The sequence below is a fragment of the Solea senegalensis genome, linkage group LG2 (genome assembly GCF_019176455.1).
Source record: "Solea senegalensis isolate Sse05_10M linkage group LG2, IFAPA_SoseM_1, whole genome shotgun sequence".
Taxonomy (NCBI): Eukaryota; Metazoa; Chordata; class Actinopteri; order Pleuronectiformes; family Soleidae; genus Solea; species Solea senegalensis.
In genome coordinates, this window is record NC_058022.1 from 23,240,463 (window position 1) to 23,263,966 (window position 23,504).

Consider the following 23,504-nt stretch of genomic DNA (forward strand, 5'->3'; position numbering starts at 1 on the left):
GAGTCAGTCATACTCTAAAATCACAGCTGTATTTACTGCAATAATGCAACTGAGAACATTGCGTTACCATCTGAAATGTTGCTTTATTTTAGTGGAGTATGTACATATGTTTGAATAGTGAGTGCAATGAAACAATGATTTTGAAATCGACAGCATAGAAGAAAACTTACAAAAACTGCTTTTTTTAACTGTAACCTGTATAATACTGTCCTGCTGCATTAAAAATGGTCAACACTGAGGTGTAAAATCTTATTCAATGATTGCCTAGAGTTACAGGCTAAGAGTACTTTCTACAAAAAACCAGCAGGTGGAGCTGGAGGTGGCAGAGCAGAAGATGCTCTCTCCTGGACGTGAATGGAGGGTGTGTATGTATGTAGGTGTGCATGCGTGGGTGTATGTATGTACGTTTTTATGTATTTTTATGCCCATAAACCATAAACCATGCGTTTATCTATTTAAAATGTCTTGTGTCGCACTACAGCATGATCCTCTTGTCCGACACAATTTTTTCCCACACGAGACAAATAAATAAACTTTGACTTTGATGCTGAGTTTTTAGTTGAGAACGACCAGGATGGACAGTATTAGAAATGAGTATATGTGAGGGACAGCTCAGTTTGAATGGTTTGGAGAGTAAAGAGAGGCAAGGTTAAGATTGTTTGTGTAACTCCTCACAACATGAGACACACAACATCTCCTCCCCGTCTTGTTCACACCGTGAGAACAGTTTTTTATATGAACATATTACAAGGACGCATTAGTGGCACATAACACACACAAAGAGGACGCGCAGCACCGACATAAAAAAAGACACTTAAAGTTCGTCAAATACCTCATTGGCCAATTCTTCAGACTGAATGAATGAATGAATGAATGAATGAATGAATAAAGTGCGGCTCTTGACACATGCACACCTTGCGTTTGTGTATACAGTCCCTCAAATTACACTGTAGTAGTGCAACAACTGGGAAAACATTAGTTCTGTGCATGAAATAAACAGCATTCCCAATTAACTAATTACATTTTATCTATTACAGGATTTTTAACACACCAATTTTACATTTACATCAAATAAATTATTTATCTATTAACTTATCTAAATTATGATTTAACTTATGAACTCGGATTTATGCGACTCTTACAGTTTGGTCATGTGCAGAGGAGGAAGCGTGATTATATTGTACAAACTGTTGATAAGAGTCACATTAGGGACGTCCACACCTGTGACACAAGGTGTGAACGGGTCACTGACTGATTTGATTCCACAAACTAATGAATGTGGACCCTGGGAGAGGCTACATCAAGGCCCCACTATGGCCCCACTTCTGTGGTCCCTCAGGGCTCGGTCCTTGGGCCTTGTTTACCATCTTACATGCTCTCCCTGGACCACAGGGAGGGTCATTGGTTTTATGTCACGATAACTCATTTCAGTTTTTAATTCCCATTTCGATTCAATACATGGTGTCATGAGTGATATAATGTCCATCATTTGTTTTCAATGTACTGCACTAAGGCGTCAAATTTAAATATTTTATTAACAATATGAATGTAACAATAACCAGTCAATTGAAAACTAACAGTAAAAAGAAGAGAAGCCATAGAGGGTCATGTAGCTCTGTGTTGCTCTGAAGGTCCATCAGTCTGTTGTTAAGGGCCCTAAACCTCTCAGACCTCTAATAACTTTTTCCTTGACGTTATCATACATGAAAGGCAATACCTTTGTGGTAAGATGAGCTTGGAATTTTACAGCATGGTTCCAGTACGCTAGTTGTTTATATCCAGGGTTTTCCAGCACTGAATAAAGTCGCATGTCTGATGCTACAAACACCTATAGCGCAAGCACTAGTTGAATTTTGAGGATGTTTTGCTGTAAATGAGTTGGACAGTTGTCACAAGAGCTGCCTGTGTTAACAGAGTTGTTTCCATAGTCACGTCTACGTCCTTACGACGCCTGCTGGGATGTCCGGTGGTTTGCTACCCACACATCACACAGCGTACACACCGTGGTTTTCTGGTCGACGAGGCAAACATTATTGACAAAACTCACGGAGAAAGCAAAATATTTCCACACCGGTCATTTCAGAGAAGTGGGAGGAGACTCGAGTTTGGTGGATGTGTCGATGAATCCGCGATTCCACCTTTGTTTTCGAAGGTCGAGATTGTAACAGTGTTTCGATTGATATTTGATTTACAATCGAGATCACATGACACCCCTAGTTTATATGGTTTTTACCATGTAGCATTGAGCGTTATTATTATTACATTTACATATCTAGATTTCTTTAATTCCTGCTAAGCTGTGGATAGTCATCAGTTTTATTAATCTTTGGTGCTGTGTTTTTATCCTATGAGGCATGTTGAGTTGCATTGGTGTGTATGAAAGGTCCTATATAAATAAATAGTTCAGTCTTGCAATGACAGTTACTCATCAGTCTGGAAAACACATTATCATTAAAAAAAGGCCCATATTCCTATAATACATTTTTTAAAACATATGTACATGGACGACCCATGTATCCAGACTCCTCCTCTTCCTCATCATCAGAGAGGGAAATTGATTCTACAGCAACTTCCTTGGAGTCCAAAGTTTGCGAGGGTTGATTTGGAGTGAGGGTGAACTCCTCCTCTGCAGAGTGACACTCAATGTCTGTCAGGTGAAGCGGAGGCTCCGCCTCTTCCTCTTCATGAATGGCAAAGGTTAACGTGAGCAGGTTGACATCATGACTGTCCACCTCCATCTCCTGCTTATCCGACACAATTAATGCTGTTGTCACACTGTCATTGTGTGTGTGTTTGTTCATTGTCTGTTTCACTCCCCCACTGGAATGAGTCTCTTCTGACTGTGGACTGAAGTCTGAGCTTTGGTTGGAGGAGATTTTAAGCTGTGGGTCAGGCTCTGAGGGAAAAGGAGCCGACAAAGATGATGAAGATGAAGAGGAGGATACGAGGTTAGTGCCTGCCTGCAGTTTATAATCTCTGGCCCCGTCACTGTCGTCTGTTTCACTTTCAGTGTCACTCTCATCTGGACAATGGTTGCTCCTCTTTTCACCTGCAGAGGGCAGCGTTGGCTTAACACTCAACAGGGACAGCAGGGACACACTCCACGGCAGGACGACCAGAGTCTCCTCTGAGTGAAGGATGGATGACTGAGATGCAGAGAAGAAAAGAGAAGGAAGAGAGCAGTCAGTCAAACTGCACAAACATACACATGCTTCACCTGATTAATGCTCGGTTTTGAGAATCATCTGTTTAATCATATAAATCCAACTCCTCAAATGTCAGATGTTGCTTCTTTTCTCTAGTTCATGAAGTATTCCACATTATATATACTTTTGGTTTTGATACTATTTAAATGCAATGCTTGTGTACATTTTTAACAAACTTTTCAACTGTTGAATTCTATACTTTAAATGGCTCATTGTATGTAACGTGAAATGAATGGTTTGATCTATACAATATCAACGGCATGGATAACTGTCCAAACTTCAAATAGTTCACTGATAAGCCATACGTAAAGGAAGCAAAATTGGACATTTGTAGTCCTTGTCTTCGGATACACAAGAAGGCACAAACTAAAGCCAGGAAAACACACAAAGTAACCCGCCCCCACCACAGTAACACAGGAAGTGGCACAATAACCCAAAAAAAGTACAGATTCCAAGGTTTATGAAAACTAAACAGAAAATCCAAACCGTCCGACATCAAAAATCAGTACAAAGGTCACTAAAATGAACATTTGCAAAGAAGGAAGCAGCTAAATCTTAACTGTGTTTAGAAGTCTCATGTTTTTAGAAATCAAGAAAATCAGCAAGTAAATTACAACAGTTTTGCATGTGTTGGGTGTGAAGCCTGTCAGAGATTTTGCAGCAGCAGCAATGTTATCAGTCAGTTTTTGATGGTACAGAACAGAAAACCTCCATTTCAAAAGCTAGAAACAGAAAATGTGTGGCAGGTTTCATTCACATGACAGTAATTTACGGTGATTTAGTGAATTACCAAATAATCAACACTGACATTTTTGAGCAATACAGACAATCACACAGATTTGGAGGAAATCCTCTCTTTCTTGGCAGGAGGAAATGGCTGCAAAGCTGCTGCTGATTACATCAGCTCGCTGTTCAAAGAGCTTTTTTTACTTGTATAGTTTATCAAGAAACAGTTTGCGTCCTCTGAAGAATCCGCACAATTTCCACTGTGCTGTCTGAACACTGAAAATGTAACTGAATCATATTAAAACTGTCAGGTGCTCAACCACATTTGGAAAACAAGAAAAATCTATCTGATATTTACTTAAGTGCCCACATACAAGACCTGTATGAGGGGAAAACCCCTCTATATCTGACTGTCTATCTGTCTCACCACTTTTAAAATAAATGTGGAACATGAAACTGCGTACTATTCATCACATGGCATATTCAAATCCCCCTAAAATGAGACAAACACCACATATAATAATAAAAGGTCAACTGTATGCAGTAGCGAACCGTGGGGTTTCAGTCAGGGCCTTCAGTAAAAAAAAAAAACATGCCATAGCGCACACACACACCCCTGCGCATCTATAGGCTACTGCATCATTACCACCACATCTTCCGTTAAGTCACTCAGCAACCGCAATTTCACAAGCCACTATATGACACAAAAACAAGCTTCCACATAAGCATAGGCGTCAGCTAGGCGGGGAACACGTCCCCAGCACTATTTATGATCAGCAGTTTTGTCCTCACCACTTCTAAAAAAATGTTATAAATTTATCATTAACACTCCAACTACCGTAGATGATGTACCTCTTCCGTGTAGGTCTTCCTCTTGAAATAATTTCCTTCTTTTCTCCAAACGATCGCCGTGAAAAGTGCACACGAAGGAGATCAGAAACATGATGGATCGGTGTGTTAATGCAGTGATCATAGTTTACTTCAAAACCCGCCAAAGGTTCAAACATCGTTGATGACAACAGCGGGGGCTAGCGCCAGACACATCGCTGGGCCTGGGGCGTTCTGTCACTATGATATCACATTTTGATTGGCTGACGACACACGTCAGTCAAAGTTATAACCAAATAGGAAATGGCAGCTTCAGCGAAAGGCCAGCAATAATACTAGAGCAGGTCCACGGAGCTATGATGCGTTTAATGACATCCAGGAAAATCCAGCTCAGCTTCACAAAAAATAACCATATTCTTTCTGGAAATATAATCATAACATACTGAAAAAGTAATTGAACTCAGACATGTTCGGACATACATTAATTTGATTATTAAAAATAATAATGACAGCCCACCACTGGGTTTTCACCAATGGGAATGTGTTTAATCAGCATTCACTTCTGGGTGAAGTGACTCTGCAGTGCACATGAGTTTTCTTGGCCTTTGGTTCTAACCAGCATGAGTGGAAATGCAAAGAATAATAAAAAAAAATAAAATACTTTTTTGATATTGTCAGGGCCAGCAGAGAAGGCCCTGCTGGCCCTGACAGCCCATCACTGACTGTATGTGATGCCCACATCCAAAATGGTTTCATCTAAAATTCATGTAATCAATTCTCTGTACTAAAATGGTGCCACAGTTATCCAGTACCAACGACATGAATTATAATCAACTTTATTTACTTTCTATGACCCCCTTGTATGACTATTATGTGTTAGTTTTCATTTAGATGTTTTATTATGTGTTTGATTTTGGTGTTAGTTTTTCACTTGCTTCAGTTTTATTTAGCCGGTCTTTGCACACTGGACAAAAAGTGCAGATAGTTTGGATGTGAATTACGATGCACCCTCCCGTAGTTTTTTCTTGTTTTGGGAAACAAACAAGCGATCCGCCTTGGACTTTATGTCATTGACAATACTTGTTCTGATTAGTTATGTCGACTGTACATTATCTACAATACTCGTTCTGTGAATTTGTCAGAAAAGGAAGCTCAAGAAAATCTACCACAATCCAAAGACAAGTGAGAATCGTAACATACCGAAGAAAAGAAACTTGCACAGTTGAACAGGAAGCAACACCAGGTAAGACACACAACCACAGAAAATGCCTGCCTAGATTTGTTTGTATGCAAGGGGGACAGTCAACTATATGATAGTTAACTATTAACAAATAAGTAACTAATTGTCAACTAATCTATGATTTGATGTTTACTTGTCAATAAATGCACTGGCAACAAATCAACTAAGAATTTATCATACTTGCAATCTCTCTCTCTGTATTTAAAGTTAGTCATAAAACTTTCCTTTTTGGTAAAGCTTATAGTTAAAGCTGGCTCAGGGAAACCTGGACCTTCTCTTAGTTATGCTGCTATAGACCTGACCGCTGGGGGAATTCATTGAGTGTGGTTCTATCAGAGAGTTTTTTCTCTCCACTGATTTCTAGTGCTTGCTCATTGTGTGAACTTTTGGGTTTCTCTGCTCTCCTTGATGTTGTCTATGTACAGTGCCTATGTGTGGCCCAACGATGGACTGGCAACCTGTCCAGGGTGTACCCCGCCTAACGCCCTATCAAGCTGAGATTGGCACAGCCCCCCCCCACGACGCCCTGTGGAGTATAAAGTGGTAGAAAATGGATGGATAGATGATTATCAGTTGACATGACACTGAATACTTGTTGATCACTTATAAAGTCAATCAAAACAAACAACATTATGTGCCCTCAGTTTCAGTATGAGAGTGTACATTTTGTTGCTCAACACTCAAGTTTCAGTTCTTTGTTCTGCTTTCATTTCATTGTCATCACACATGGTGGTGGTTGATCTGTGCTGTGGTCAGTCAGTCATCATCTACCGCTTTATCCGGGGGTGCTGTGCCAATCTCAGCTGACATAGGGCAATAGGCCACACACATAGAGACAAACAACCATTCACTCTCACTCTCACGGTCAATTTCATGCTAAATTGACATGCAAACTCCATGCTCGAACCCGGGTCTTCTCGCTGCAAGGCAAGAGTGCTAAGCACTACACCACCGTGTGGCCCCTGTGCTGTGGTGTGGTGTCTTTATTTTACCCGGAAAGGTAAAGTGAGAGGTGCTTGCAGCATTAACTAATGATGTCAACACCTGTCACATTGATCCATGTCAAATTTAGGTTTGATTGAGAATAATATATACAGTATATATATATCTAAAATCAAGACTGGATTTGTATTGTGCATCATTACAGATGTATCATGACACAATCATCTGGATTTTGCTTCATAGATTCAGAGATCATCTGATATATCAAGTGTCAAATGTAAATGAATTGTAAATATGTGTATAAACACTGCACTCGAAGTTCTCACAAAACTTGATTGCCTCACTGAAAACATGTTCCTAAGTTTTAACTGCCTGATGGATAGCCAGTCATACTGGTTGTGTTTGTGTGTGTTACTATAGTGAGGATGCCGATATGGTTCTGCTTACTCACATGAAGAGAAAAAAGTTGCGTTTTGATGCTGTGGAAGTGTTAGTGGAAGTGGGAATGGGGAAACATGTTCACTACAAAGTAGAACCAGCCTCTTCTTCTTCTTCTTCTACTTCTTTTCCGTAACCTACGGTAAAAAAAGATCGCTCTTTCACTGTCTCCATTACCACATAAGTTTCCCTTTTGAAATCGCACCATGCCCCATCCCTCGAAAAATCCCACCACACCATGATGACTATCAGGGCCGGCCCGAGGCATAAGTGAACTAAGGGCCTCCTGGCCACAAGGGGGCCCCCAATCAAGTGGTTTTTTTTTGTTTGTTTAACATATTAAATAATAAGTGACATGATTGAATGAATTTTTTGATTTAACTTCAGTAAACCATACTTAGTGCTTCACTTTGGACATGAAAGTTTAAAATAAATCTGTGATCTAAGTGCCCTGTAAGGTTAAAAGGTGTCTGGTTTGGTGTAAATAGCAACTATATTAATAAAGGGGTATACCAAGGGCCAGAAGTGAGATTAATGAACGAGCCGACCGGGCCCAAGAGGTCAAGGGGCCCTGAAGCCCAAGCCCAAGTCACTACCTTAATAAGCCGAAAAGCAAAAGGTCTTTTTAGAAGTTTAAAATGACTGTCTTACTGCGTCCAACCTCAGCCGCAATGGCACGCTGCGAGAGGCCTTGCTGATGCAGCTCAACAATCCGACCGCATTCAAAGAGAGAAAACTTTTTTGCCTTTGCCATCAGGAGGTCATGACAGTGTGGATACCTGACCGAAAATGGCACTGAATGCACATTTTTGCGAAGATTTAGGCTTTTAAAGGCTGTGGTCTTAAACTGTTGATCAGCTGATGAACAGCCTATTTCAGTTTAATGGTTGTTTACAATAAGGAGCACCACCTCTGATCGCGAGCCGCAACCGGCATCACAACCCTACTGCTCTCCAGCTCTACCACTGACTCCGGAGACGTCTGACAAAAGAATCAAGCCGAACAGTGCCAAACTGTAGATCAGTTAAAAAAGAATTAACACTCCTGGACTGCAACATAAATGGAACAGACTCTGGCTAGAGGTTGGAATCCTGTATTGGCAGACAGGACAAAACCAACAGCTGGTACTCCCAAAGGCAACTGTCCTCACATACCTGCATGTTGACATGGGGCATGTACGGTGTTGACAAAGTCATCCACTTCACGAGGGAAATACTTTACTGGCCTTTTATCCAGCATGATATTGAAGACTACGACATTCACCAGTGCCAATGTATCAAGAAGAAATGCAAGGCAGTCCATGAGAAGGCTCAATTACAAACTATTGGCCTTTTTGACCAGCAACTTAATCCCAGCAAAAGAAGCTATGAGTATGCCTTAGTCCTGGTAGACCACTTTACCTGCTTTGCACAAGCCAACCCAAGATGAAATAAGTATGGCAAAACAGCTGCCGTAAATATCTTTAATGGCTTAACTCCACGATTCAAGTATCCTCAAAAGCTCCATCACTCATACCCATACACACTCTGCCAGCACAGCCGTTGCCCAAGGACACATTGGCATGTAGACTAGCGGCGCTGGGAGTCAAACCCACAACCTTCGATTTGAAAGATGACTTGCTGTACCACCGAGCTACCATCGCCCCAAAAAAAGGAGGCAGAGTGGAGAGACCACAAAAACGCGGGCTTCTAGGATGCAGGAGGCGTACTGGATTGCCTTAGAAAACAGCTAAAACTTTGCTTGCTTGACTTATCCTGTGGTTAGTTCAATTCTAGATGCCAGGAGACATCTCTGAAAGAAACTGTACTGGAATTAGGAAAAGTACATTTGTTATTTTATGAGAATTATGCTAACTAAATATAACCATTCCACCACTACGCCTGTACAGTAGATGACACTATTGTGTTTCAGTGGGTTGCAGCTCAAGCTCTGTTCAGTATTGAACTGTGACAGTTGTAAACAAGAAATCATTCTTCTGTGTCTCCTTGTCAACCACAGGTATGTCAAACTTACTTTTGAAGATAGTTTTGTGTCAAACAAACACAATCGTTTAACTGTTCAATCCCTAACACCCCCCCCAGAGCCCTGCATTTATGCTAAAATAAAATCCTGGTTTGAACCTTGCCTCCCATGTTCATCTGAGATCAGAGCAGGCTTCACACACTGGCTTATAGTCACATAATTTACACGTATGACTTCAAATTATTTATAATCTCTACAATTGCTGATCAGTCATGCATGGATCACAGCAGAATGACATAATAGTTTTTTTCTTCCCACCTTGAGTGCGAAGAAACAACAAGAACAAAAAAATACTAATTTCTACTTAATGGTCAAAGTGACTTTTACTTACCAGTACTAGTGGTAGAGGTCTCCTTCTCAGAATGATGAAACAAATGATCAGCAGCAGGACCACGATGATCCCAATAAACGTCAGGAAAACACAGAACACAGCTGAGAGCCACTGGTCTGCAAAGACAGAAAGGGGGTCACAAAAATAAGGAGACATTAATTGTTATGTGCACCATGATAATAATTGAAAACACCTTGTATAAATATGCACAGCCCGATTTATACCTGCACTGTGATTGCCAGGTGTGGCAGCGCAAACAGGCTGACTGTAGTTGAACTCCTTAGACTCCAGATTCAATGAGATGCGGACTGAGACACAGTACTGTCTACCAGGGGTCAGCTCCTGTAAAACCTGTCTTCTGAGAGACTGAATGTCTTTGAAGAACTGAATAAACAGAAATGAAAGACCACAGTTAGATTGGTTCAAAACTTAAAGGAAACAATGAGACAATGGTTGCAGTAGAGGGCTTTAAGTCCATAACAACAGCCCTGATATTTGTTAATGTCGCTCTGTTGAATGTGCCACAGTTTACTTAAACTTAAATAAAAAGCAGCAAAACTATTTAAGATGAGTTATGTTTGGGCTGTTTATTTCTTCTTTTTTGGGAGAAAAATATTTGTTACACAGTTGGAGAATTATGTCTTTGAAATGACTCAGCACAAAAGTGTTGTTAAAAGCTTCACAGTTCATAAATGTTCTAAAATCACTGTGTCAGACTGATATTGGTATACAGTGGAGTTTGTGATATCGGTATAGAACACAAAAAAGTAGTATTGTCCCCTCTCACAGATGATAACCCAAGCAAATAGATCATTGCACCTGCACCAGACCCCCAGTGGGAAAGCTGCACCATCAGATAGGGTTGGGCTGATGGACACTGTCATCGTGACATCACGATGGAGGGCCACCATCGTGACGCCACGCCCCCACCCTGTCAGACACAAACTAACACTACTAGTCTCTTCTAGTTAACCTAAAAACTTTGCAAGGATTGTTCTTTAAAATAAAATTGAGGATTTAACTAATGTACAGTGCCTTGTGAAAGTATCCGGCCCCCTTGAACTTTTCAACCTTTTGCCACATTTGAGGCTTCAAACATAAAGATATAAAATTGAAATTTTTTGTCAAGAATCAACAACAAGTGGGACACAAACGAAACGTGAAGTGGAATGAAATTCATTGGATAATTTATACTTTTTTAACAAATAAAAAACTGAAAAGTGGGGCGTGCAATATTATTATTCGGCCCCCTTGCGTTAATACTTTGTAGCGCCACCTTTAGCTGCAATTACAGCTGCAAGTTGCTTGGGATATGTCTCTATCAGTTTTGCACATCGAGAGACTGGAATTCTTGCCCATTCTTCCTTGCAAAACAGCTCGAGCTCAGTGAGGTTGGATGGAGAGCGTTTGTGAACAGCAGTCTTCAGCTCTTTCCACAGATTCTCGATTGGATTCAGGTCTGGACTTTGACTGGGCCATTCTAACACCTGGATACGTTTATTTGTGAACCACTCCATTGTAGATTTGGCTTTATGTTTAGTATCATTGTCCTGTTGGAAGATAAATCTCCGTCCCAGTCTCAGACTCCAACAGGTTTTCTTCCAGAATGGTCCTGTATTTGGCTCCATCCATCTTCCCATCAATTTTAACCATCTTCCCTGTCCCTGCTGAAGAAAAGCAGGCCCAAACCATGATGCTGCCGCCACCATGTTTGACAGTGGGGATGGTTTGTTCAGGGTGATGAGCTGTATTGCTTTTACGCCAAACATATCGTTTTGCATTGTGGCCAAAAAGTTCAATTTTGGTTTCATCTGACCAGAGCACCTTCTTCCACATGTTTGGTGTGTCTCCCAGGTGGCTTGTGGCAAACAAGACTTTTTATGGATTTCTTTGAGAAGTGGCTTTCTTCTTGCCACTCTTCCATAAAGGCCAGATTTGTGCAGTGTACGACTGATTGTTGTCCTATGGACAGACTCTTCCACCTCAGCTGTAGATCTCTGCAGTTCATCCAGAGTGATCATGGGCCTCTTGGCTGCATCTCTGATCAGTCTTCTCCTTGTTCGAGATGAAAGTTTGGAGAGAGGGCCGGGTCTTGGTAGATTTGCAGTGGTCTGATACTCCTTCCATTTCAATATGGAAGGAGCACTGTGCAAGCAATCATAAACCCATCACTTGAATTGCACGTCAAGCTCAGCTTCAGAGTGTAGCCCAAATGAACCAAAGAAAAATAAAACCTTCAAGCTCCAAATTGCCTTGGCAATAATGTCAAATCAAGTGATAGAATGAAGGTGATTCTGTTAACGCACATTAAAACACAGAGGAACAACACACAGACCAAAACTCGGGATTTCCATTTCACTTATAATTGAATAACTTAAGGCATTAACTTTTTACTCTGCATAGGCTACCAATAACCTTTGTTATAGAATGGCCGTGACGGATTTGAACTTTAAATAGCCTATACAATAACATTGTTCAATAAAGAAATAAAATCCTGCTGGTCCCTGATTTTTCCCAAAGATGTAGGCCTATGTGTTTTCATTTAAACAGATTTTCATATTAATTACACAAGCGGCAATCAGAATATGACGATAATTACAATTAATCTTACCTACTTCGGCTCATACTGACCATACATTCCATTCACACTCTTATTGTTATTGTTAAAGTCAGTAGTGGTATTTGTGTTGGCTAACCCTCCAATATTAGCTTTAATATATAGTTATTGATCAAAAAGGTGGAACATGACGGTGACAGCCTGGTCAGCTCCCTGGGGAAATCTATACGTGAGACCCCCTCCACGAAAGAGCAGGCGGGGATATTCAGCACTTTTTTCCCCCCAACCTATTGAAAAGCCCGGATGAGTAGGCCGAGGCTAATTAGTTAGGTTAGTAAAATTATAGTTAATAGTTATATAGTAAACTATAGTTTACTAAGTAGAAAAAAATATTTATGTAAAGAGTAAAAAGTGCAAACACGATATTTTTGATATCAATGAAGATTTAAAAATAAATACAACTGTCAGATTTATCCACCAGGTTAATTTTTATATTTTGTCTGATCAAGTGCTCTTATTTTGGAGAGCAGCCCATCCCAAAGAATGTCCTCTGTCTTGGTGGAAAATGAAAGAGGCAAGTATCCAAATCTTGCATCACTAACTAAATCATTTCCTGTTTATTCCTGCTACTTCCCCTCATGCTTGGACAGAAGATGATATTTTTAGGAACTTATTTGCACTTAAAATTTATTGCACTTTGAATTATTAAATCAATTTCTTTATTTTTTTTTTTATTTACATGTATAAATGTCACAAATATATTTGCTTAAGAAATTTCTTTTTTAAGCAAAATTACGCTGGACAACAGTGATTTTCTTAGGGTGCAGATTTGAGCAGGTGAGGTAAAACATCCAGTACAGGAGCCACACCCACATATATAATAATCATGAGTAATTGAAGTCGAGTGATTCGACCCGCTGAAAAAAAGCAATATCGGCTTTAAAAAAATCGGCAGCACGTATCGGACATCGGCAAAGGCTGATGTAAAAAAAAAAAAGGAATCGGCTTCAGCCATAAAAACCCCATATCGGGCGACCACTAGTATTTAGTGACAACAATTGATCGGCGAGCGGCATCACAAACCCTGCCACTGTATTTCAGTCCAGTGACTGTACTGAACACATACTAACTTACGACTCTAGTTATATTCTCCCGAGTACGTCACCGACGTATCTGGCAACGTTTTCGGCCATGTAGCTTGTCTGAGCTTCAGTCGTGTGGAGAATTATATATGCCAGCTCACATTCCTCATCTATGAAAAGTGTCTATCGCTGATGGTCGCGTGGATAGGAACCGTGTACCTTGGCTCAAGCTCTTAGATAAAGTCTTTGAAACCGGACCCCTGCGAGACGTTAATCATGTCTTTACAAATAAAGCATACCAGTTTTTCTGTGACAGTAGCATTCTGATTAGTTTGCCAGGGTGCAGTGTGTCATGCTCCGTTTGTCAATGTCATTTTATTGGGAAAATCCCTCTTATTATGAAGTTTTCTTGCACTTTACTTTTCCCCTCTGGGATAACCCCAACCTGTTTCACCTGTGTCTTGTTTGTCACAGCTGTTCGTCGTCTCCCTGATTCCTCAGTGTATTTAACCATTCAAACTCAACAATTTTATGTTTAAATAAACAATTACACAGTTGGACTATGAACAAGGCCAAACAACTGAACTGAATATAGCCTCTAGACTAGTTCATTTTTCTGCTAACTTTCTGTGACACAATGTCCATAAATTCTGTGTGAGCAGAGTTGGGGGTAACGCGTTACTGTGTAAATCTGTAACACAAGTAACTGTTACTGTTCATAATGTCTCAAATCCAAAAATGAAAACCAAAAACACAAATCAAATGTAGACTTGACTCAAAAAAACGAAGAAGAAGAGGAAGGACGTGCTGTGGTACGTACAAACCGTGGTAAGGAGACTTTCGAAGAGCGCTAGCTCCTTTAGCTTGCATTAGCTCGTACAGCCACAACCACACATTAACTACGGGACTCCGTCTGTGTTGAAGAACAGCACGTTTATTTCCAGCATTGCAGGGTGATGCACAGCCTCTCTTGTCATTTTGACACTCTCTCACAAAAGGGAAAATAACTTAAAGAGATGCAGGGTAACAGATTTTCGCTGCGACTGGCCAAATGTGAACACACACATTACTTCCTGCTTCACTACGCACCTTCTATGACATCACACACAACACACAGTACAGTACACTAACATCTCATACCTAATCAAGTTTCATGCTGATTTAGCTCAGGTGATGTCAAGGAGTAATCCAAAAGTAATGTATCTACTAGTGTAGCTAATTACTTTAAAGGTGACATAGAATGCTAGTATCACACATATATGTTAGTTATGGAGGTCTACTTACATATATTAACTTGTTTCATGATAAAAAACCTCCTAGTCGCTGCAAACGAGCCGATCAAAATATCTCCTCACTGATGCTCTCGTCAGCTGTGCTGTTTCAGACCAAAATCCCACCCCCAGAACGTGGACTGTGTTGTGACTGGCCAGCCAACGAGAGCTTTCCCACTGTCCTGTGATTGGCCAGGTACCTGGAAGTGACGTAATAGATAGGCCAGCTCTCAGATACACAGCTCCCCCTCTGGCACGGTGGATGCTCTGCATCTCAGCAGCTACAACGAGAGTAGTTCTTCTTCTTCTACGGTTCAATGTACGCAACCAGATGTGCCCGGACTAGTGCCCGCACCAGGAGGCGCTATGGTGGTGAGGATTTGTGATGACGACATCAAATTAAGGAAGTGCCGATCCGCTTCGCAGAGCCCAGAAAAACAATAAAACCCTATTTTCGCAGCAGTGGCTGAACTGTTTGTTCTGAAACTTTAGGGTTTCATAAACGAGGTAATGACGCAGATACACACACACAAACGCAGCGTTAATTGGAGCTTCCGGTCTATGTCGCCTTCAAGCAGCGAGTAACAAAGTAAGACATTACTTTTAAGTAAATAGTAATGAGTAATGATTACTTTTTTCAGTAACTACCCCAACATAGAGTGTGAGTTGTACAACACACTTCAGATCACAGAGGTCACAATTGGAATAGAATGCACTTTGAGTTAGCCTGCATACAGACAGAAGTACATATGTGTAGTTGTGGCTGAGGGTGTACACCACCTGAATTGATGCGATTTCTTTAGCGGCCAAACATTTCTTTTAATTAAAAATTTATTTTAACATTTGTGCCATCCAATTAATCTTAAAACTTTATAGGCATGATGTCACAAATAGGAAAGATGGTGTGGGGAAGAGTCTGTGTGTAGTACCGTAGCTCCATCGGCACCACTTCTCTGGATCTTGAGTGTGTAATGTAGAGTGCCATAGACCTCCCTTAGCTGTTCCATGGGAGGATGAAGATCCACACACAGGTCGCTGCCACAGGACGTAACACTTAGCAGTGGCATATCCAGCTGAGCTGGAGGACACAGAGCAGAGGAGAGGGTGAGAGGGATCATTAATATCACACAGACAGAATCACTTGAGTATTGCTTTGTCATTTACGAAGGTGAAAGGGCTGAGAATAAGCGTGGCGTGAACATGATGAGTATTAGCGATACAGTAGAAAATGTGTCAACAAATGTGTTTGTTGTAGTTTTCTGGGAATGAAGGCTATCTAGGAATGGTGTCTAACAGATTTTGCTGTATACAAAAGCTGCAAGATGTCACCTCTTTGTGCTCATCGTGTAAATCCCATTCATTTATTTGGCAGTGGTTTGCCTGTAATAGACATACAGTAGGTTAAAGTTTTAACAGCTTTAACATCATATTACACCACTTACCATCTGTGATGGGTTTAAATGCTGGGTGAGTCACTGGTTTTGATGTCTGTGCTTCCTTCCTGGCTACAACCCGGACAAAGTAGACTTCACTTGGGTCATGGAAAGCATTTGTGAGGTTGCAAACCAGTGGGTACTGGACACGTTCGCAGCCAGCCACTGGTGTCCAGGATGTTCCCCTTCAGGAGGGAAACAATAACATGGTTTATTAAATCCTCTAAACAGAGGATTTGATTAGTGAAGTGGTGAAGTAAAAATATATATATACAGTATATTTTGTCATGCATGGATATTATACCAAATAATCAACAAACATATAATCCGGTAAAACTCAAAACAAGGAATACGTTATTTTAAAGAGGAACTAAATCCCTGTTCTGAAGCTGACTCCACCCAAAGCCTGATTTTAAAAATCTACAAAAAGTGGGCAGGGAGTTATTGGTGAGTGGAGGGGGCTTTAGCGTGAGACACACACATTTCAAAGAGTTTACACACTCACACGCCACACATGACAGCTAATACGAAAATTCAAATATAATGGGAGGTGTTAATCCTGAGAAGGCAGTAAATACACCCATTTTTAACACAAAATACGTAATTCGAGAGTGGGACCTGGATCAGTGAATAATATTACTAGATATTATTACTAGATAACCTTATACACCTGAAAAAAAGTGGTCTAGGGGTTTAGTTACTCTTTAAGTACAACCGAACTGACAAAAACACTTCAGAAATGTTTTCACTTGTTTCAACCTGTCCAGAATCATTCTTTGGGGGGGTGTATTTACACAAATGCTGATGGAATGAGTCATCCTGTTACTGTTGTAACATAAACCCAAACAGCCCTGTTGCTCTTTATACAGGTTACAACACAAACACATCTAAAACCCACTTTTCTGTGTTAATGGTGACATTGAAGTACACCCCACTGGGTGTTCCTGGTCCGGGCTGCCATTTCAACACATGAGTGAAGTGGCTGGATGTCAGGGTGAGGTTCACAGGATGGGGCAGTTCACTCATAGCTGGAACATATAGCAGAGAGTGAGTGTGTTGTTCTGGTCCTGAGAGGAACACTGACGAGCCACAATTTCAAATGAACTGGAAATATTTAACACTTCTCAGTGTTTCCAATTGGTAAAAAAAAATAGTCAGTGGGAATGATTTCACAAATCAATGATATGCTTTAGCTCAAAGTTTGTACAATGCATAATTACATGATACTGATATGTCAAACTTGTTCTGTTCTGCTGGATCACTGTGAATTCATCATTTTAAAATATCAATCATACATCTATATCTATCACAATATAAACACAGGGCCCGACACTTTCTTTTCCTCCCAATGTGCTCCTAAAAGGAAAAATTAAGGAGCACATGGACATATTTAGGGGCACAATGAAATTATATCAAATTATTAGCTTTTTGTACTTTTTAAATGTATACTTCTAGAGAATACTGAATATGTGCCATTAAATATATTTTGTAATGTATTCCATTAGATTACTCAATCTGGGTAAAGTATTTCCTTCCTACTTCCAAAAAGGAGTTATAGCATTTCCAAAAAAATGGGAAAATGACAAGCTCCTTTTCCCATCTAGATTTGCAGCCGTAGTGTTTGAATCCTAATCATAGGTTTTCGTTTTCCCCAGATAAATGTTGATATCATTCTGTTCAAAAAATTAAATTCTTTAGGAGGGATTTAAACAGAAAATGATTGAAAAAGAGCATCGTAACAATAACATGAGCTCTACAGTGCAAGTGTGTGTCAGGGTGTCAATAAGACTGTACTCACCTGTGAGGACTTGAGGCAGCCATGTGAGCATCCAGATAAGGGCAGTCATGACTGCTAAAGCATCAGAGGCCCCGATGACACACAGCCAGTTCATGTCTGTGGACTCTGATGCTGCTTTCACTTTCCATATTAATCCAGTCCTCTCTTAAAGCTCTGCCGCTTAAGCCTAGAAAAAATAGACTCTAGAAGTTACAAGATGGTGTTAACTATTACAAGATGGTGTCAACTATTTTGATATTTGATTAACTGATTTGATTTGAACAACAACTTCCATGATTTCATTTTCTTTCAAGTATATATTCTTGTTTGTGGTTAGAACACTAAGTTGTTATAACGAGATGGTTTTTTTTTATCTTAAAGTCGGCTTAATTGATCGATTTTTGCAGGATGTTTACAAATGAAAGTGGAGAAGTTGTGTTTGCACGGAGGATCACAGCTGCAACGGGAGCTTTGTTTCTTTTTTTGTCACTTCAAAAAAGAAAAAATAAGCCTAACCATGGTCTGAATGGGTAAGAAAGATGTGTGAAATAAAACATGTCAAGATCAAAAAATGATTTTACCATTGGGAATCTATGTAGTATTCCTGAAACTAAAGTCAGAGCTAATAAAAACGCAACCCCAGGGGAAAAAATAAGAATTACTGTATGTATAATTACATAATTGTAGTTGATTTACTCTTACTCAGGGAAGATATTACCTCCAGGGCTGGAGCTGTGGCTGCTCCAGGTTAACACTCTTACTTCTACAGATAGGGGATGAACAGGCGGATACTCAGTTGATGTGGAAGAGTCTGAGCATTTATTTACATTACATGTCATTTTAGCAGACACTTTTATCCAAAGCAACTTACAAGGGAATTGATTACAACCTGCCAGGGGTGAAATTGAACTTGAGACCATGATGTCTCTGTACACGGGGTGCCGGTCTTTAACCACTGAGCGACCCCACCTGGGTTTCTCTGAACCGTGGATCAAAAAAGGGCAACAGGCTCGGAACACAAAACATATTTACTAGAGATGGACCGAAAATTTGGCCACCGAAGCATTTCGAGCCGAAAATGGCCAGAAAAGGCATCAATTATTTTATTTAATTAATTAATTGAACATCATTTGAGCCACCCGAGCAAGTTAAACTGATAATACAAGAGAAACAACAAATTCTCACAACCCAAAACAATAATAAAGTCTGTTGGACTTGGCAGACACCACTCACTGCTTGACAGCGATTTTGGTGTAATTATGCCACAAAAACATTGGAGCTTATTTTTTTTATAAGCATATATGGGATTTACACATGAGACAGGTAATTTTAACTCTCCTCAGATGAGGCTGAACATGCAGCTTTGCGGCACCCTGGTGGCTTGGGGGCCCTATGCATTTGCATAGACCGCATATAGCATGAAACCAATAGAATTAATCAACATAAGGCATTGTCTAATCACTGTGGGGTCAGTAGGGAACCATATGTGATGTTTGTACGTCACTCAGGTGACATGCACGTGCCAGAAGCAGATATCTTCGCTTGAAAGCATATGCCAGTATCAGCTAGCAGTAGCAGCTTATTGATCTGGTAAATTTGTTTTTATAGGTCGTCAGACAGTGGTAGCCCCAACAGGTGGCTTTGGATGTCTAGCGCATCATTGACATGTTTGCTTCCAAACACAAAACAGATTGTACTTATTGAGATTTCATTTTTTACCTGCTTACTTTGTTATTGTGTTTTGCCTAACCTGCTTCATGCTCTCCCCCGCTGTGATTTTGGTTGCCTATTTGGCATATTTGATTGCTTAGTGATGCATATTTTTTCTTCCTGTTGTGGGGTAGATGTGTTTTAATGTGTGTGTGTGCAGTGTGTGTTTCTAGTAGTGGAGAGGGGTGCCATTGGATACGCATAGCTATTTACATTTGCATTCAAGTATTTAGCAGACGCTTTTATCCAAAGCAACTTAAAAAAGAGGAATAAGCTACTTAGGGTTAGGGTTACCCCCTAATACGGAAAACTACATTTTACTGTTACATCATGTTCATAAAGGCCCGCAACAACACACGCGTGATAAGCGTCACTGTCCGTTAACTTTTACAGCCTAAACGCTGACGGCCAGTGGGCTGCTGATTGCCTTCACCTCGTTTCACTTATCCACGCTTTAACACAGTAACACTACTTTTACTATTAAACTACACAATGCTTAAGAAGAAAATCGCGCTGTGTCAAAAAAACGAATTTTCCTCCCTCGCTCTGGGTACTAATCACTCTCAAGCTAGCATGCTAAACTCTCCATTCTCTAAGTAGAGAAGTCAAAAGATATACATTGTGACATGCAGTGTTTTCATTTCAGAGCATAAGTACCTGTCATGACAACAGCCTCCATGAGTCTTTACTTCAGCTGCAGTCGACAGACTTCAGCTCAGTTCCACTCAGCGCTACCAGGCAAAGCAAAAATCAAGATCTAAAACCACACTAACGCGTAACTGTTCATGGTGCTTTCAGGGACATCTAGTGCATTCGACACCATGTTCGTACCTGCTCTCGTACGTACTCCTGACAGATTTACGTGGCTGTTTCTCAAACTACACCAACCAATAAATTATGACAAGAGTATAAAGCAAATTTTGACTTTACTGAAAGATTGGCTGTTGCATAAATTAGATATCTGTAATTGAGATAATTGAGAAAGGTACACATCAAACACAAACACATAACTTAAAAAAGAGGACGCATAAAAAAACAAGATGACATGGTATGATAGAGATTGTAACAAAAATAATAAGCAGCAGTAATAATAAGCAGACCTTTTCTAATTTGGCGTTTACTCTCAATATTTGGATTCTTTCAAATTGGCCGCATACCTAATTGTGATTTACTCGGAGTTCCATGAAGGCATCATCTACAGAAGCGCTTGATAGGAAATCACGTGACCTAGAAGAAGTCTGAGGGAGGACGCTTCCTTTTTTGTTTGATTTTATTTATATAAAACATATATTCAAAACAAACTAGGCTAGTTGGACAGAAACATATGAATTAAAAATACAACATAACACAACAAAATAGTTTTTACCACTTTTTTGTTCAGTACTGTGGCAAAGGGTTAAGATGTACTGCTCAATTTCGGTATAGTTTCTTGTTGGAAAATGTGTTATGAATATGGAATTTGGCAAGAGATAGGGTCACATTAATAAGAAAAAAAACATCATATATTTGTTTTTGTGATCATAACAGCCAATCATAAAAGTTCTGTAATAGTGACATGAAATGAAAAATATTTCTTACAATAAATGAAGTACACCCTTCAAATAGACATAAATCTATGGATAGTATACAAACGAAGCAAAGAACAAAAATTATTCCAAAATTAGGACAAACTTACTCTCCCTGCTTTGTTTTTATTTCAAAGTCTCAGCATCAAAAAAAAAAAAAATCAAACCTACAATAAATTATTAAGCCAAAAATTTTACTCAATTTTATTTAAATGTCCAGCCCCAAAGTGTTTGTCAAGAAAAATTCTGGCCCTTCAACAAATATAGTTGGTGACTCCTGGTTTATGAGATATAAAGATTTTACCGATCTTTTCAAACTTTTCTGGTGAATGATAATATTTTGTAATTTTAGTCAGTGAATGTGTTTAAATATATGCTGTAGATGTCTAAGGAGAATTTTCCCCAAAGATTCTTGGATTATGTTCAGGTTGACAGCAGATAACTAGCATTGCCTTTGCATGGTCTATGGTATTTTCAGACATTTTCCATTTGAATCCCAAGGAAGTTCATGTTGATGTATGTGTTAATATAAGAAGGTAAGCTAAAAAGTTCATAGGCTGACGAAGAAGTAGGCTAATGCATGTAGTATGTAGACCACTGGGGAGACCAAATTGAAAAATATACCACATTTGGTCAAATTCAACCAATGAACTTTTCGGGCCACCCCTGTATTAAAGTCAAGTGGTTGCTATCCTCAAACCCAAGAAACCGGCCGAAGACCCCAAGAGCTACAGGCCAATTTCACTACTCTGTATACCATACAAGCTGATGGAGAGAGCAATCCTGGCGCGAATCAATGACATTGTGGAAAGTCATCTCCCACAAGCCCAGGTAGGCTTCCGCAAAGGAAGGTCTACAGTAGACCAAATAATCCACCTCTTGCACGACATAGAAGGTGCATTCCAGAAGAAAGAAAAAGTTGGAGATGTGTACATTGACCTAACAGCCGCTTACGACACCGTGTGGCACCGTGGCCTCTATCTGAAGTTGCTGCAAATGATCCCTGATGTACAGCTTGTGAAGTTCATGACGCTTATGCTCCAGAACCGATCCTTCTATGTCACCACCTCAAGCAGGGAGCGAAGTAGAAACCGACAGCTCCGAAACGGCCTACCGCAGGGGTCCGTACTTGCCCCCATCGTCTTCAATATCTATATCGCGGACTACCCCGCCACCTTGGGAAACAAGTACCTGTACGCAGACGACAGTGCAATTGCGGCCCAAGTCAAAACCTATGAGGAGATCCAAACCATCCTGGAGGCAGATATCTCTACTCTCTGCAGGTACGTCCACCTTTGGCACCTAAAAGTAAGAGAGTCAAAGACTGTCTGTTCGATCTATCACTTGTCAACTCGACTTGCAAAAAAGGAGCTTGAGGTGAGAATGGAGGGCAAGAAGCTGAGTTTCGACCCTGTGCCTGTCTACCTGGGCGTCACACTTGACCGCAGCTTAACATCGGGCCCCACCTAAAGAACGTTGCTAACAAAACATCTAAGCGCGTCAACCTAATAAGGAAACTGTGGCCTAGGGTGGGGAGCCAGTCTTACGACGCTATGCACATGCACTTGTTTACTCTTCTGCCGAATATGCTGCTGCGGCCTAGTTTCACAGCGTCCACACCAAATTGGTTGATGACGTCCTCAACGATGCAATGCGCATCATTTCTGGTACCCTGAAGCCAACCCCAACTGAGGCACTACCTGTGGTATCCGGAATCCATCCACCTAACATAAGTTGCGACTTCCAGATCCTTAAACTTGCGGAGAAGGCACTTCAGCCAGACAGAAATAGCATCATCCCAATCCCGCAAGACATACCACAGCGGATCTCGAGGCAACACTTTGCAACAAGAGCTGCCAAGCTGTTAGGATCTGGCCCTGCCTCCGACACTTGGATGGAAATGAGGTGGAGCGATGAATGGAAGGACTCCACTACCATCCTGCACTCCTTCATCGGCACCCCTTGCCCAACACCACCTGGACATACCCTCCTGCTGAAGGCATGGGTCCGGCTCAACTGCCTCCAGACCGGCTGGGGAAGGACTCAGTCCTTCCTGAAGCTGACTGGAGCGAGCACCTCAGACGCCTGCCAATGTGGGGCTGTGCAATCGATATCTCACTTCATAAATGAGTGCCCCATATTTGCCGCCCCGCATGGCTCTGGAGGCCTGGTCCAATTAGAGGAGGACACTCTAAACTGGCTGCTCGACGTAGCTATCCCCGTGTAGCTCCTCTCCTCTCCTCTTACAAGAATGACGACAACGAAAGTCAGATTTATGTTTATGACGTTTATGAGATTTTATGAGATTCATGAGATTTTTGAGATATAAATGCGCATCCATATGCAACACTTTTTTTTATCATACATTATTCACAA

General features: G+C 40.6%; 1 protein-coding gene across 1 annotated transcript; it reads right to left on the minus strand.

Annotated features, from left to right (window-relative positions):
• Nucleotides 1-63: 63 nt before the first annotated feature.
• On the minus strand, nt 64-20,342 carry LOC122785826 (interleukin-10 receptor subunit beta-like). The gene is made up of 8 exons (XM_044051802.1): nt 20,221-20,342; nt 17,875-18,040; nt 16,975-17,104; nt 16,086-16,261; nt 15,573-15,721; nt 9,958-10,117; nt 9,734-9,849; nt 64-3,146 (listed from the first exon to the last, which is right to left on the minus strand). The coding sequence occupies exons 2-8, from the start codon at nt 17,966-17,968 to the stop codon at nt 2,472-2,474; spliced, it is 1,500 nt and encodes a 499-aa protein (XP_043907737.1). The 5' UTR covers nt 17,969-18,040; nt 20,221-20,342; the 3' UTR covers nt 64-2,471.
• Between the last annotated feature and the right edge of the window lie 3,162 nt (nt 20,343-23,504).